General features: G+C 36.7%; 1 protein-coding gene across 2 annotated transcripts in view; it reads right to left on the bottom strand.

Annotated features, from left to right (window-relative positions):
• The window catches only part of agmo (alkylglycerol monooxygenase), a 57,485-nt gene that overhangs the window by 26,381 nt on the left and 14,458 nt on the right, over positions 1-16,646 (bottom strand). For both annotated transcript variants that reach the window (XM_037980216.1, XM_017428594.3), the window contains exons 4-10: positions 11,579-11,682; positions 9,997-10,092; positions 7,722-7,788; positions 7,459-7,524; positions 6,261-6,340; positions 5,763-5,897; positions 2,863-2,979 (exon numbers count right to left, since the gene is read on the bottom strand). In XM_037980216.1, coding sequence (XP_037836144.1) covers positions 2,863-2,979; positions 5,763-5,897; positions 6,261-6,340; positions 7,459-7,524; positions 7,722-7,788; positions 9,997-10,092; positions 11,579-11,682 — 665 coding nt within the window. The remainder of the gene's footprint in view (positions 1-2,862; positions 2,980-5,762; positions 5,898-6,260; positions 6,341-7,458; positions 7,525-7,721; positions 7,789-9,996; positions 10,093-11,578; positions 11,683-16,646) is intronic.

Consider the following 16,646-nt stretch of genomic DNA (forward strand, 5'->3'; position numbering starts at 1 on the left):
GGGGAACGCGGCTCGACGTAACAGCAGCAACTCGAACACATTACTGCCCCCTAGATGTCAGGAGGACAAATAACACCTTTTCTGTTCAAATTGCCAACCCGCCACAGTGGCGTGTGTGTTGATCAAATTCACCCGCCACTTCAAATAATTACCCGCATTTGGCGGGTGGCGGGTGCTAATTTCCACCCCTGCATATGACTAAAATGTGTTCTCTAATCTAAGGCCTTGGCGGAGAGCAGCAGCTGGAAGCAAAATGTCTCCTGATGACGCTGTAGGCTGTCAGGTTGAGTTTATATTTCTCTGATACTCAATACGGAGCCTAACAGCCAAATCTCACTGCTCCCATACTCTGGAGGAAGTACCGTGTGCAGTCAACATAAAACCAACCCACCAAATTATCCAATCTTGATAAAAATGATCTTATCTGAGTTCTCACATAAGAACACATGAGATATTACGAATATGGGTTCAATGAATCAAACTGCTGAGGGGATTTTGAAGGTTTTTCAGTGTCGTAGGGTAAAATAGCCACATATCTGGAGGTCAAGAGCTATCAATGCAGTTATGTTTGGTAGGAAATGCAAAGAAGCAGAATTATTTGTCAAAGGTTGTCGTTTGTGTGTTTAATAACTCAAAACCAGATGTGCTGCTTGGTCACTTTCACACCTCCCCCCTTTTCGACTGTCAGCAGAAATCCTTCATCTTGTTAATCACATTTCATTTGCAGCACAGAAACAGAGTGGTGCGTCTTTCCTTCTGCTAATTTTCAACATAATCCAGCATCGTCCTGCAGAATCAGCAGCCGGTGGCCAAAAATGAAAGCCAACATCTGGTGGCAGCACAGAAATGATTGTGTTATTATGTTCTCCCCCGAGACAAAGCAGATTAACTCATTATTCAGGTCATTATTTCAGCTGGTATTGCGATTGTTGTACAGTTGGACAACTTGGCCTGTTGGACAGCTAAAAAAGAAATACACAAGTACATTGATTATGATATGTTTATATAGTAAGTTGCACTAAAAACACACTCTCAGTTGGCAGTTAATCAGGTACAAGGAGCTAAACGTTAGTTTGAGGAGCTGTCAAGACGTGGAGCATTACGCAGAAACGTGGGTCTGTAATTTATCCCCATTACTGTTAAAAATGGAGTGGACAAAATAAAAAAAAGTTAAGTTATGTTCAGTTCTACTTATTCACAGAGGATCAATTCACAGCAAATATAAACCAATGTAAAATAATTCCAATTAAGTACTTTTCAACTCAATAAAACATCATTATCAACTGCCAATTTGTTATTAAAGCTCAACTACAAATATAGTTCGCATGTGGTCACATTTAATTATTGTAATGGTAATATTTAAATAGAAATAGAATGAGTATGTGCTGTAAATGACTCTCGGCTACTTCCGCACCAAATTGTAGCTCAATATCTCTATCACTGATTGACTTGTAGCCACGTTTGTGTTTGCTCCTGTCATATGGCTGTGGTGGCCATCTTGAATTGGGTTGATGTAAACAGACAGCTGTAGATGTACATCCAATGATTCCTGTCTCAGTTTCACTATAACAAAGAAATGATAATAAAGAAAACAAATTTAAAGGTTTGTTTGATAAAAAGTTGTCTGATTTGGTTTTCCTTGAGCATTCCACACATTTTAAGTTAATGCTAAATTATTTGCAAAGAACATCATAATTAATGTATTTTTTTCATGCATTACAAACTTGTGCTCATTCTTCCATCAAGCAAGATATCTTATTACTTTTACTTTGTATTGTTTTACCATTTAACCTACTGTACAAAAGGTCATAATATTCAAATTCTCAGACATAAAAAGTCTTGTCATGCTCAAGTTTCCTTTTTTCTTCTAATATCTGTTTAGCTACCCTATAATAAAGCATGCACGTTGGCCTAATGATGATGTAACTGAAGAGTGGCCCTACATTTTTTTTGAAACAGTCCTGTTTACAGGCCTTTGAATTAACGCAAAGCCCATAAACTGTTCAGCGGCGAATCATCAATTGTCGACCTAAATAACTGGCTTGCGAACATGTGGGTATAAATACATAACAGTGACATGATTTATTGTTCGGTCAAAGTGCTCACTTTGTTATTTTCCCTCCAAGTCCTGATTGCTGCATCCTGAAGGCTATTTGGGTTGGGAAATGGTTGACTCGACAATTAAGGCGTTTGTGTTCACTGCTGGACCACCAGCTGGTGTTTCATTTACCAGGAGGGAGGGGAACCCTCGGCGCAGCAGAGGAGAAGTGTGTATATGTGTGTGTGTGTGTGTGTGTGAGAGAGAGGGGACCACAACTGTTGGAGCACCATGGAGGTACTGATCAGAGAGAGAAAAAAGACAGGACACTTTATTTTGGAGTTTGAAGACGATGGGCGTGACAGTACTTTTTGGGTAACCAAAACTATGTCTGTGGGGAAAAAAGTCTTCCAAAGATAACCACTGAGGAGACCTGCTTCTTTTTTTTTCCTGGAGGAGGAGGAAGGGGGTCTCTTGGCTTGTCGAGTGGAAAATAATAGACAAAGGTTGTTTTAGAAGGGAATGTCGATCCGTCATTCTGTCATGATGTTAGACAGAGCTAGTCTTTTACTGCTGGATAAGTACAGGACTCTACACCACAACAAACTGCTTAATTGGACAAAATAATGTTGGCAAACAAACATACAGAGCTCAGGCAATAAAAATTTAAGAGGTCTGAACCACCTTACCATATGATGTTTACAAAAACTTAAACGAGTCAGTACCAAACCGAAATCTCACAAGCTCCAAACAAAAACAACTGATATCTCTGACTGAAAATAAACAGACACATGAAATAAGAATTTAAAAATATACATACATACCAGTTTGCTTTCAAACAGCTTGTGATAAGTCCCCAGCACCATCATGAAATGTAAGGCCACATAAACCCGTAAACACAGAGACCAGCTGGGATCATGAGGCACTTCCTTTCCGGTTACCTGCGAAAGCAAAATAAACATGTTTAATTACCCAAACCCATTTCCTTGTCACTAATTTGTTTTACATGAATGCTGTACATTTGTGGGGAGTGTAAACATACTTGCTTGTGTATTTTCTGTCTTAAAAGACTATCAAAGCCAAAAGTCAGAGAGGTGAAGTGCTCACTCAACACCAGAAGTTATAAACAGTCTGATGTGAGCTTTGTGACTTGTTGCAGAAACCAGCCAAAAGTAGCCTCTAGAAAATGGGTCAAGTGGCAATAATGGGATAAACAAAGACAGAAACAGTTGTCATGTAGATGCTCAATTGGCTCCAAGGGTGAAAATGTGTGAGAAGCCGAAGTCATTTAGCTGAACTGTTAACACAAACTGAAGCTACGCTTTCTGAACGTTCATATTAGGGTTGATGGGCTAACAGTTAGCAATATATTTGTGCTGGTGTTTTTAAGCATTTGGGTTTTGTTTTTTCATTCTTCTTAGTAGGACCAGACCATACAAGCCTTGTTCCCTCTCTGATTTGGGATTACTAAAACAAGGACCCTTTGTAGACCACCAAATCTGTACAGCCAGATCTGAGCTGATATTTGGAGCTTCAGGCAGTTTTAAAACTCACGTGGTTTCACGTGACGTGGTTTCACACAAAATTTCACACAAACTTCTTAGAAATCAAAACTCATCATATTACACAACATTCCATAATATTCTATTGTCTAATAAGTGTAAAGTCATGCTTTAGTTTAGCTTTAGCTGCCTGTAATTAACTAACCAAAGTGGCACTGCAGGATTTTAGAACTTATCTTAAATTTAGGGCAAGTTGTGCCCTCAGAAATCATTTCTTTTACAGCTCAAACAGGTCTGGAGATTATTTTCAGATCAATTAAACCAAGAAGTTAGTTTTCTGGAGGGAAAATATCTCTCAGCGGATGTTATTTTTCTTTTCTTTCTAAGTATTTTATTCAACCTCAAAAGCCTTTTGATCAGAATTTTAATTTAATTTAATTTTAATTTTTTTATAATCAAACAAATTAATCTGCCACACTATATTTGAAGTGGCTGAAATCACCTTTTTTACCCTTATTATGATGGTTCTGTAGATACTTTACAACAGGGAATCCCAAACTTTTCAAGTTTGTTACATAAACACATAACCCAACAGATGCTGGTTGAAGTATAAATGTAATGTTAATAGGCTATTTATCAAGCACTACCAAACTTTTTTTTCATTCATTAAAAAAATAGTTTTTATCTTTTTGTAACAGTTAAGGCCGAATTGCTTTTGTAATCTGATTTCTGTAGATCGACTCAAGACCCCCAAATGGTGTTTCACATCCCACAGTTCCAACTCCAACTTTAAGAGTCATTTATTTGCCTAAATGTATTTAGCTTTTAACACATAACTGACTGAAATGAAAAATGAATTGAAGAGCTGAAAAGTGGCCACTGATCTAAATTTTAGGTACTTCAGCTTGGAATCCATACCATAACCAATTTCTCTGAATATAAGAATATCACAAGGGGCATTCTTTAACATTTTAGTCTTGGTGATATGGGGACACCATGGTTAGATTTGATAAAGGAACAGACATCTTATAAACGTGGAGAGCAATTCAAAATGAGCTGCGTCAATAAAACTGTGCAACAAAAAAGTTTTTTTCAGTTTGTGATAAATGCATTTAACAGCAACAGGTGCTTATTTCTGATTTCTATGCAGCCAAACACACTCATCATGTCAGATTATGTCAACAAAAATAACTCAACAACAGTCTGAATGTCCTTTTCCAAATGAGCACCGCTGTTTTGTTGCTTATAAATCATAGGTACGCATCTACCACTAATGTCTTGTTCTTGTTCCAATTCTGCATGCCTGAAGAGTACTTTGAATCAAACAAACAAGAAACAACCTGCTGTGGGGAGTGCAACATAAAAAATGCAAGTACATTTATAAACTACTGCTAGTACCAGAAATCTGTAATTGAAATGTAGACACCAAAGAAGAGGTGGATAAACAGCAAAACCAACAGAAACAATGGATTTACTGGGTGATGAGGTCCTAAATGAGGCCTTCTGTAAGACTTTCTGGATTTCTAGGAGCTGTTTCAGTCAACTTTTGTGTTCAGAGTGAGAAGTGATGAAGACTCGAGGCTTTTTGATAAAACTGTGACCTTCCTCTGGAGTGGAACCCCCCAAACAAGGCTGCCTTGATTAATTGGTTTTGAAGAATCAAACCAGCACTTGTGGGTTCTCCACACTTCCTATCCGCGACCCCACTGCTCTGCTTTTTGTCCTACAGTCAGCCTCTTGTTTCCTTTCACTCCAGCATTGTTTCTTTTTTTTTCCCCCCTAGAAGCAAACATCATCAAGCAGCCCATTGACAAAAATATTTCAGAGAAATCTTACGTCTTTTCCAAGTGCAACTGGCTTTAAATGGCCGCAAAGATACAAGAGGAGGGTTTTTTGTGTTAGCTCGTAGAACCAAAGGCCTTATTTCAAAGCAAACCACTGAAGCGTTCAGCTGGAACTTTTAGTTTTTTTTCTGCTCAAACACATATATTGACACTTCACTGCATGCGGTTTTATTCCTGCCTAAAGTCAATAAAACTAAACTTATTGTGACGCCTCAACAAAGGCCTTGCAGCTTTTATTTCATGTGGCAGTTTCTTGTAAAACTTGTAAAATATATGAATCCTTCAAGAAGGAATGCTCTGAGTCATTCAGGCCTGTGTTTTTGTGTCAATATAATTTGTAACAAAGTCTTTTCTTTTTGCTCCAGAACTGATGCAAACCTTAGGATTGTCGACGTGGTCACCAAGCCGAGCTTTCCCAGGTTTCCAACTAGGACCTTTGATGAAAGTTGACAATTTGTCACTGATCGTTTTGTAAGTGTTGGCTCTCTTCCATAAATGTATATAGTAGTGCAACTACAAGAGAAAGAAACACAAGTCAGATAAATAAACAATCAAACAACATTTGAAGTGATGAATGTTAACCAGGCAATAATTAAGCTTGAGTAGCAGCGTTTCTGCCTTCATTAGAAAGAACATTGCTCATGCTGTGCTCTGCCATTGACAAGGGCAGCAGAAGTAATTATAACATTCACCCAGTATTTCATTTTATTGGCCTCTTTCACCTCAGCTGGGCAGTTTGTTTGGAGTAGAGTAATAATGTTATGATTACAAAATGGCTCCTTAGCCAGCGCAGGAAACATGAGCTCAAACTTCATCTATGAAAGGTGCTCGTTAGGAGACGAAGATATGCTGTCCGATTGATAACTGATAACTAACCTGAACATAGAGGATTTCAAACGTCTTGATGGGAAAAACCAGGCCGTATATGACTTTATCTGTCTCTGAAGCAAAGGTACCTGGGAAAAACATCCAAAGCAGGAAGTCTGAAACAACGCCAACACTGAATACAGCATTCCCTCATTATGAAACTGACTACAAACAGTTGGCTTCCACATTAAAACTGTTCTTTTTTTTTTTGCTCTCTATTGAAAGAACAGAACTAAACAAAAAATATCAAATTGGACCGGTTTAGATAAAAAGCATTGCGATTTAAGAGTCTAAGCAGAATGTATGAATAAAAACGTATTTTAGAGCTCAGAATTTCTCACTTATTTAGAACAAGTTTTGTGTTTGAACAGAAACTGAAGGATCAGTTTATACAGAAGTGGAGACGTTTACATGAGACGTCTACCTGTGGCTTTCATGTCAAGATGAAAAAAAGTAACGTTTGAAAAGTATTTATCGGAAGAAATCCAGGGACAAAGACGAGCTATTTGTGATCTTAGGTCAGTGAATTGGAGAAAGGCTGGAAAGAAAAGATAAAACTTGTCATTTGTGTGATGGTTGTTGTGTTGATGATGAGTTTTGTGTATTGTTTGAAGGTTTGTTTGAATGTTAATTCCCCCTCCATGCATAAACTGATCTTTTTAACGTACTCTGAGAATGTGGGAGTGATTTTTAGACTTGAAAACTTGCTGAAGATTGTGTTGACCTTTTTTTTTTTTTTTTTTAAATTGTGCAACACCGTCTGCTTGACCTGATTGTTAACTGCTTGTGAGTGTCATCATAAAGAAAAGAGAAGGTCTCAAAGTATTTTGTGCAAACTTGTAAACAATTTTCACTTCATACAGTCATAGTTTCTCTTCACTGTGTTTTTGTTTCTGTTGTAAAAGATAATAACACAACTTTGAATCTCCATTAATGAACAAATGACACTAACAGAGTTAAAACAAACAACAAGCTTAAGGGTACACAAACTTGCAAAATATCTTTAAAACATCAACAATACCAGCAAATAGGTTTTAGTGAAAATGAGCAGATAGAACAGGTAGGATATGACAGAAACATCTGGAAAAGAAAAAAGCAACATTTGTATTTAGTAACGATCTTATTTAACAATTATCACGTAGCTGTTTAAATGATCTAAAGTCCTGCAGAGAACACCACGCTGTGAATTCAGATGACTTTAGCTTACCGAATAATCTGTCCCAGATAATGAGAATCCCTCCGTAGTTCTTGTCAATGCAATAAAGGTTCCTCCCTGTTGAAATAATACTTTGTGAGGTTACCGCAGATTGTAAAAGCACAGTAACTGAAGTCGTTAAATATGCCTGAGTAGAATTAACTGGATTAAATAAAACTAATCCAGCCCAAATAATTATAACCTTTTAGTCTTTATTATGTTTAATCACCAGGAGAACTAAATATACTGATGTCATAAAATTAATCTTATCTCACCGTGATGAACTCTGTGATGTTTAGGCGTGTTAAAGACCCACTCCAGAGGTCCAAGGTCTCTGATCAGCTAAAAGAAAAACAATTTAAAGTACAATAATTTACTGTATTTCACCAAACAGTGCAGTAAAACCTGTTTCTGCAGACAGATTTATAGTTGAGTGTATAAAAGTTCTGTCTAAACCTGCAGTTTGGGGTTTTTTGGTGCATTGCAGATTTTTTTGGACATTATTTTTCTGCTTTTTAATTACAATCCTGTAAAGAATCCCACCCACCCAGCAGAGTCAAACACAGCAGTGAGGTTACAGTATGTTTGTTTTATTTCCCAACATTCCCTCGAGGACATTATTTGTTGACTTGTCCAAACAGACTGCATGTCAACATGGCTTCACCCCAAAAATTAAAGTCAATGTAAATTAAATTACTGCAATCGAATTGGCCAACAATTTTATAGCTGCATTTGTTTCATAACCTCTGAATGACAAATTTAAATTAGATTTAAAAAATAGAGGAGGAAATGGATTAAAATGTAACTTTTTTGTTTAAGAATTTAAGTAAAACAAGTATTTTATTTGTAAAAAATATATATATTATAACCTTTTATCAACAAAAAGGCAACTATTTTTTGAAGATGCATTGGGGTCAGAGTTAGTATTTTGTTTAATTATAGGGTCAGCTAAACAAACAGGTATTTAAGGCTGGTAATCTTTTACAGACGTGTTGATTGTTGTGTAAAGAAAAGAGGTATTTCAACAAATCCTCACTGTATTTAAGAAGGAATAAAGCTCTTTTACAGCATCTTGATTGATACTAATGAAGTTAAAAGGTTAAGATGACTTTTCTTACTAATTGTAATCAACTGTTTCAGGCTGTTTTGTGTTATGATTGGACTGAATTTACTGTAATTGGATTAGAACTTGGATCTGTTGACCTGAGTTGCATATACAGCGATTTACAATTTGGACTTGTTATGTTTTTGTTTAAACCCCAGAGCACCAACAGTACTAATTGTTTTTTTGTGATTTGGCACATACAAGCAAAACTCACCCAACTGGGGTCTAATAAAAACAACCAGGTACTTGAAAGCATCACGAGCATGTCGTGGTCACATGAATATTTTCTGCAGTCCAGGTTTTGCTCAGCTACCTGCAGAAACTTTGAGTCCATGTTTCATTTTCGGTTTGAACTCAGATATTTTGATGGTTCACATCAGCGCTTTAGGCCTCTCGATGTGGAGAAATGTGCGCTGCTGGACAGAGTTTCTCAGTGATTCATTATTTCCATGTAATGACTAGTGTCTGGCAGCCAAGCACGAGAGCTTTATCTTGAATGAAAGGGGTCTCCACCACTTTACATACTGCTCTGAAGCTGCAGCCAATAGCGTCAGTAAATTACACGACATCAAAAAAGCGTAATAAAAGAGGCATAAATTACATCCTCTCAGAAAATTGTGACTATTACGACTGCTTTCACTAATAGTGCACTAAAAGATGGAGGGTGTTCCAATTCCATTCATTCCCTCTAACGATCGTGGGGATTGTAAAAGTGATATTCCCAGACACTTTAAAGGGGAGACAGAGTGGTTATGCTTCTGTTTGGAATCTTTCATAAAATCTCATTATTTTTTATTGAATACAGGTTCCACTGTAACACCGAGTCTACAATATCTGACATAACAGAGAAATTATGATAGCCGTAAGGAGACAGACAACTTTAAAACACTTTATTTTATTTGTTTGGTTTTAACTCTGCATAGTTACCATGAAAAGACACATTCATACAGAATTAGTGCTACTTAATGATCGATTAAAGTCACTAATATTTTAGGGTATTTATACCTCCCATTTGTTTAAACTATAGTATTTAAACATAGCCACATATAAAAATTAGAAACATGTTTTTACTACTTAGTTTGATTAAATGTACATGTAATGGTAATTCATTTTAAGTCTTATTGGAAGGTTTTAGTGAGTTTTTAGGTGTATTTAGGTAATCTTAAATAAACACACACACATTTTTTTTAAATTGAAGAGTAGGTAAAATGCAGCAGTTATGCTTAAATGTACTTTACTGCTTTAAAGGAAATGAAAACATCAAATGACTATTTAGAGTACCCATGATATTTATTAGTTATAACCTCTGTAGCAAATGCTCACATGCATGTGGCACATTAAACATTTCTAAAAATATAAAATTTCTTAAAGAACTTAAGATCATTGCAGAGTTTCTGTGTTGATAAAATAAATAAAGAATCAGCAGCATGTGTAATAACAGTTACCTCAGTGTGAATCCAGAACTGATAAAGCAGATTTAATTGGATGTGAACAGCAAAGATGGATGGAGGAACAACCAGAGCTATAGGCAGGTAGAAAATCTGCAAAAAACAAAAAAAACACTTTTTATTTTACGATTTCTCACAGTTTGAACACCAAGGATGAGCAGTAATTCAGATTTGGTTTCCAATTAAAGGTAAAACAAACAAAGCTGCTTCAAATTATTATTATTTAGTATTGTCAATGAGTAGCAGTGACTGATAACTTTTTAATCGTGTTTTATATGAACAATACGGTCACTTCTACTGCCATCCAGGGCTTTACCTGCCCTGTAATGTAGCATCATCTGTAATCTTAATTGTTTTTTCTTGTATTATGTAAATGTATAAACATTCTCCTCACTTGCACAGTTCCTTATGTATAAATTAACATCATCCAGCTGAGGGACAAACACATGGCTTACAAATCCTGTCTGTTTGCTCATCATTAAATAAATAAATGACTCTGAAGTCTGAATCTAACTTTGCTCGACTAATCCAAAAACACTAAAATAAAACAAGTAAAAAAATTTAAAAGGGGAAATTTGTTTTGAGAAAATAGCCAAAAGTAATAACTTATTAATAGTTTAGAACATAGAAAGCAAACCTGATTTTTTTTAAAGATCAGTACTTTTATATAATTTTCCTAAATAACACAAATTTGGGAAATTCTCCTGGGTAAAAAAGCAAAACTAAAAATCTATTTTATAATGAATTATGGCATTTTAATTTATCAGTAAAACTATCAAATGAGTATGCATGGAAGATGTATTTGTGGTTAGGCTCAAATGATAATATTTCAGCATAAAAGGTTGTTTCCTAAAATCTTATTTCTGCAATTTTATCAAAACATTTGCACAAGAAAAATTAAAGACATGTCTAACTAATGTGTAGAGAGATTCACAAACATAAGGTGCAAACAGGAAGCATATATCCTTATAATAACAATAAAAACAGAACAGGGAATTGAGTTTTTTATATTAATTTGTCCAACAAAAATATATCTGACTCATTCATTAAAGAGACAAAGAAGCTCTGAAACTACTCTAATTATTTTCTAAATTCCTCCCAGTGTTGTATGAAGTCTTGCACGAATAAAACCAACCCAAAGTGGTGATTATTTGTATTATTTCAGTCTAACTCAACCTGTTGATCATTTAAATCTTAAGAAACAACACACACACATAGCGTGTGTGTATATACAGTACATCAGCTGAACATTACTCAAGCAGAGAAGTTTGTAAAGACTTTTATTGCCTGCAGGTTCAGCGCTGCAGTGAGTATTTACAGCAGCAGTTTGGGGTATGAGGGATCGACTCAAAACAAAAAAACAAACACACACAGCGTGTGTGATTACTGCAATGAAGCAACGGTGTGCCTCACTGATTTGTTTTTAATAGTTTCAGGACAACAATGAAGTTTTATGGCACAGAAGAATGAAATATACAAGGCAACATAAATAATGCTTGTTCATGTGCACCATCTATTAAACTTTCCTTGTTATTGCTGTAATTTGCTGAGTTGTACTCTGAGAGAATAAATTTCTTACCCACGAGGTAAACGGCTGGGTGAGGGACTGTCTGAGGGCAGTGGTCAGGTTGTAGTACTCTGAGCTGTGGTGAACTTGGTGAGCAGCCCAAAGGAAGGCCACCTCTGGAGAAAAAAGAAAGAAATCTGTGAAAGATCTGATAGCAGCCATGTAAATTTCTGCACAACATTCATGCACAAGTCTTACAAACACCTAAACCTTACAGCTCACAGATACATTACTTAATTCCTCCTTAAAAGTCATTCAGATAAAAGCAATATTGTCCAACGTGTACCTGCATCCTGTTAGTATGTGACAGAGGAAACAAAACAATTGTGAAAATAAACAATTTGTTTATTTAAAAAGATATACTAAAGTAGACAGATTGTGCAGATGGTGGAAAAAGAGACCAGGAAACAATCCAAACTCCAAGGTCAAGCTACATCATTTTGCTGATCACACCATTCACTGCATTTTGAATCAGAAAGGGCTTCATGGAAGAAGACCCGGGAGGCTCCGCTCTTGGCAGAAAAAACACAAAAAAAGACAGACAGGAATTCACCAAAATGCATGTTGACATTTCCTGGGACTGTTGAGACAAAACTGGAGCTTTAAAGCTCAAGTCACATCAACTGTGTTTTGTTTTTTTGTGGAATTGTATCAACAAATTTATCTACATCTGCAAATCTTTAAAAAGAAAACAAGTGATTTATCCCAACAGTCAGCTCTGCTCCTTCCCTAAATAAATAATTACATGCCTTTACCCACAGGTGAAATCATTTTAATACCACTTCTATCCAGCTGTGTTAAAAAAAAAAACCCTGAGGCTTCAGACTCGATGGTCATTGTGGGGCTGGTGTAAGGGGTTTGGGACGATTATGACTACAGCGGTATTTGGCTACAGCTGGTTAGCGTCCAGCCTGATGTCCCAGTGCTCCAGTTTACATTCCTCTGCTGTGTTGTGATACTTGCTACATTAATATCTGTGTTACACTTCATTTTAACATCCAAAGGGAACATGCTTGTTAAGTTTCACTGGATCTCCGAGCTGTTTCCGGACCACCCCATCTAGTCTGTGCTTTTTGGCACCTTCCATCCACTTCTGCTTCTGCTGCCTTGTAAGAAAGAACTGTAGCCTTTAAATACCGCAGAACCACGAAGCCTGATATTCAGTAAAGCATAAATATTGTTGCATTCATAATACAGGCAGCCTAAATTTTTATTATTAAAATTTTAATTTTTACACAGCTCCTTTGATATGCAAATCACAATTAGGTGCTGGATTACCAAAAAAATTACATTTAATCTAAATACTGAATGAATCTGGGTGTATGTGTTTGCCAAAATGTCAAGTTTGGAATAAAAAAACTACAAAATTACAAATCTACTCATTTAGTTTGCACCAAAGGTTTGGCTTAGCACAAATACTGAAAACAGGAAACTTTGCAGTGATCCAGAGGAGCAAAACGTTTTAAGATTTTAACAGGATAAAAGTCATATCAGTGGTATGCTGTAAGGGATCTAATCTCGCACTAAATTTACAGCATCTGCCAGTAAATTTGTAGTCTTAATGCTATGAAACGCTATCATTGCTTAAGAATGTTTACATGCATCATCACACACAAAATCAGATCTTTTCCCGTAGTGATTAATTCCCCTTACTCTGAGATGATCATTTTAAAATCCAAACCCTGAACCCCTCCTTTTTCCTCTGTTTAATAAACTCGTGAACTGCGTCGCGTCCAGCGGTCATAAAATCCAGTGTTGCGGCTCTGCGACACCTGAACAAACACACTGCTGAGAACTGAAGGTGAGTGTTGTGAAAGCAGAGAGCTAAATGGACTGCATTTATTATACAGCTAAAGTGTCATAATTTGTCTGTTCACGGTTTTAATAAGCAAAGCTAAGGAGGAATTCCTCAAGTGTTTGGGACACCTCAAAGCTACTGCTTCCATGCAATACTTCACACCTTCCTTAATTAACAGTGTTATTGCTGAATTTTAACTGGTGTGAGAGAATAAAAGTCACACGGAATGTTTTCAGAAGTGCGACAAATAGTGTTAAACGTTTTTGTTTGTTTTTTCAAATTTTGTTAAACCTTTAATTGCTGACAAAATTCTACATGCAATGCATGAGTCTGATCAGACAGAAGGGGAGTAAACTGATTAACTACAGCAGCCAAGCACTAAAAATTATGACATTTCTTCCGTTCTGAACCATGGGGTATTCAAAGATGAATTGTACTGCTTTGGGACATATTGAGAGGATAATCCAGCCTTTGTTTAATTTCAGCAGCCTACGGCATTTGCGATTTTCCTCCTCAGTGGAGTCATGCTTGGCAGGGTCCAGGACCAAGGGCGGCTAAGATTGATGCCTGTTGTCACTGATAGGAAGTTGGAGCTGCTAGGCTCCACTGCAAGTCCATGTCCTCATCTCTGGACTCGGTGGGACACTGCATAGTTTGGCGAGGCCTATTCAGGAGGGAAGCCCTGTTAATGGTGAGAACCAATGCCACAGACCCTGCATTCCCAGCAAGAACAAAGAAATATTGAATACGGGACTTCCATCTGGTCACTTGTGAGCTCTAACTTATGATTCCTCCAAAACAACAAGGATGAGTGCATGCTAATCAGGTGAAAGACATGTATTGCCCTTTATGAAACACTTAAGAAAATACTGGTAAAAAACTGCTTGTAAAGTCTCAACAAAACTACAAAGACCTGAAATAAATATCAGCTTTACCTGCAGCTATCAGTCGCTACAACCAGCTAGCAGTTAGGCCAACTCTCAAGAAGGCGAAAGAATGCTAATCTTGGACATAGATAATCTAATCTAATCTAGGTATGTCTGCAGACACCTGAGATGAAGGCTCTGGTGACCCTAGAATGGCATGAATACAAGCACAGGTACATTACCAAGCATTAGCTTTAACTTGTGCACACATTACATGCATCTGAGTGTGAGTAACCTAAAAGTTGACTCATTTTCTCTACAAAGAAAGTTTTTTGGAAACAAAGGCCACTTCATGAAAGAAGCTTTTGACTGTTCAACACAGAAAGAAGATGTAAGTGCAGGAAAAAATGACTGAAAATTAATAAGTTAACCCTTGTTAAAGTTACATTAGGAACACAAAACAACTGCATCAAATACGAAACTTACTTCCTGCAGCTCTTTTTTTATAATTCTGGGTGATTAAGCTGCTTTTCGAATCTAAAAGTTAAAGATTTTTACAGCTGTGTTGCTCTGTTTACTGACTGAATTGAGAAGAAAAATACATTTTAATCATTTAATGTGTCATTAAAGTCTATAACACAACAACCTATTTTCTAAGTTCGTCAGTAGAATGATGCAATCTTTTACTTTCTTACACTGAAATATTGAACTGAACTATCACTCATGATCAAGGGACTATGTGCTCTAATCAGTCATGCAGGACAAAGCTGCAAAGTTGGACTTTGTCATAAATTGTATACATCCTACTCCACCCTGCTAGCAGTGATGCTTATATAACCAGAATCACATAAACGCAAGAACCAAAGTCCTGCTGAGCTCCATAAATTTAGCTCCAAAGTCCTGCACTAAGTAAGAGTGACTGCAAATCTATATTGTGAATAATGTTGCTATAAAAAGAAAAGACAAAAATGAATAATAACCAACATTGACAGAGATCCAAAATGGCACCCTTTAACCTTCAAATATTCTAAAATGTTTTAACAGTTGCATCAATCAAATGCCTAAATCATCACCCGAAGCTACAACCTCCTGGCACTTAAAAGCAACACCCATCATGCGCAGCCCTCTGAGTGGTGGGCTGCCCTGTCAATCACAGGAGTAATGGGCTATGAACAGTTCTCCAGTGTTTGGACTGGAAGGCTCTTGGATAAGATGCCAACCCAAACAGCCGGAGCAGGATTCTGCTGGATGGTCGACCAGCTCTCCTTAGTCCCAGTCATACTTCATGCTGTCCACACAATTCAGTCACACACTCTAAACTAAACACACTAACGCTGGTCAGGCCCACTTACAGCTCAGACAAACAGAGCAGAAGAGCCACGCACGGACACTGACAAGTGAGGTAAAAACAAAAATAACATTTTAGAAGCATTCATTTTCCAGTTTAATAGAAAGGATTTGCAGTTCCATTTATTCACGGCACAGAAAATCTACAACATTCTCTTTTACAACTAATTGATTTTCATTAAAAAGTGATCAACATTTCAATTATGTTGTTATGAGAACCCAGCTCTTGAAAATGTTACATTCACAGTTTACTCATTTAAATCCATGTTTACATTTAGTTCATTAAAAGAAGTTGATCTTTATGGTTTTCTCTGCAGATTGTAAAGCCTCTCAGGACAAATCTTCAAAGGATCTATACATTCGCCATAGTCTTAAGGTTCATATTGAACACATTTATTTTGCTAATTTCTGATATTTCTGAACCACATCTCTGAATAGTGGCTGGTAGGAATCCAAAAGGATAAAAGAGGATGAAGGAAATTAACCTTTAACCTCTTTAACGGTTCAGGTTCAGCATTTTTTATGACTGATATACAAAATTCAATGGCACATCATCTAGTCATTGAATCAGTTTTGCAGTGATTCCATTGATCCAAATGGTTGAAGTTTGCTCTCATACCATACTTTTTGGAAGTTTTATCAACAAAAAACTTCCAAACAGATTCAGTGTAAAAAAAAAAAAAAAAAAAAAGATATATGAGATTATTAAGTTTTGAGATTTGGCCAAAAATGTGCTTTGAAAAGTTCCAGTTAGCCTTATTCCTGGGATGTTGTATTCTTTTTAAAGGGTCAGCCAAAACTCATAATGCATCTAGTCAGATAAGAGACACAAATTTTCTACTGATGATGAAAGACATTTTTCCTTCGGAAGTTAAGTCTGATTAATAAAAAAAAGAATTTTGCACTCTCCCATCTATCTCATTCACATTTCATCCCTCCACTAAGCAAAAGTCAAAATGAGCTCTTCCATCAACAAGACTGACAAAAGGAAGTCGGTCCGTGCAGCAGAAGGAGCACAGGAGGGCAGCAGACAGCCGGACTGTGGCCTTTGCTGAGCTCAGCAACCCTC

This window comes from Kryptolebias marmoratus, linkage group LG16 (genome assembly GCF_001649575.2).
Source record: "Kryptolebias marmoratus isolate JLee-2015 linkage group LG16, ASM164957v2, whole genome shotgun sequence".
Lineage (NCBI taxonomy): Eukaryota > Metazoa > Chordata > Actinopteri > Cyprinodontiformes > Rivulidae > Kryptolebias > Kryptolebias marmoratus.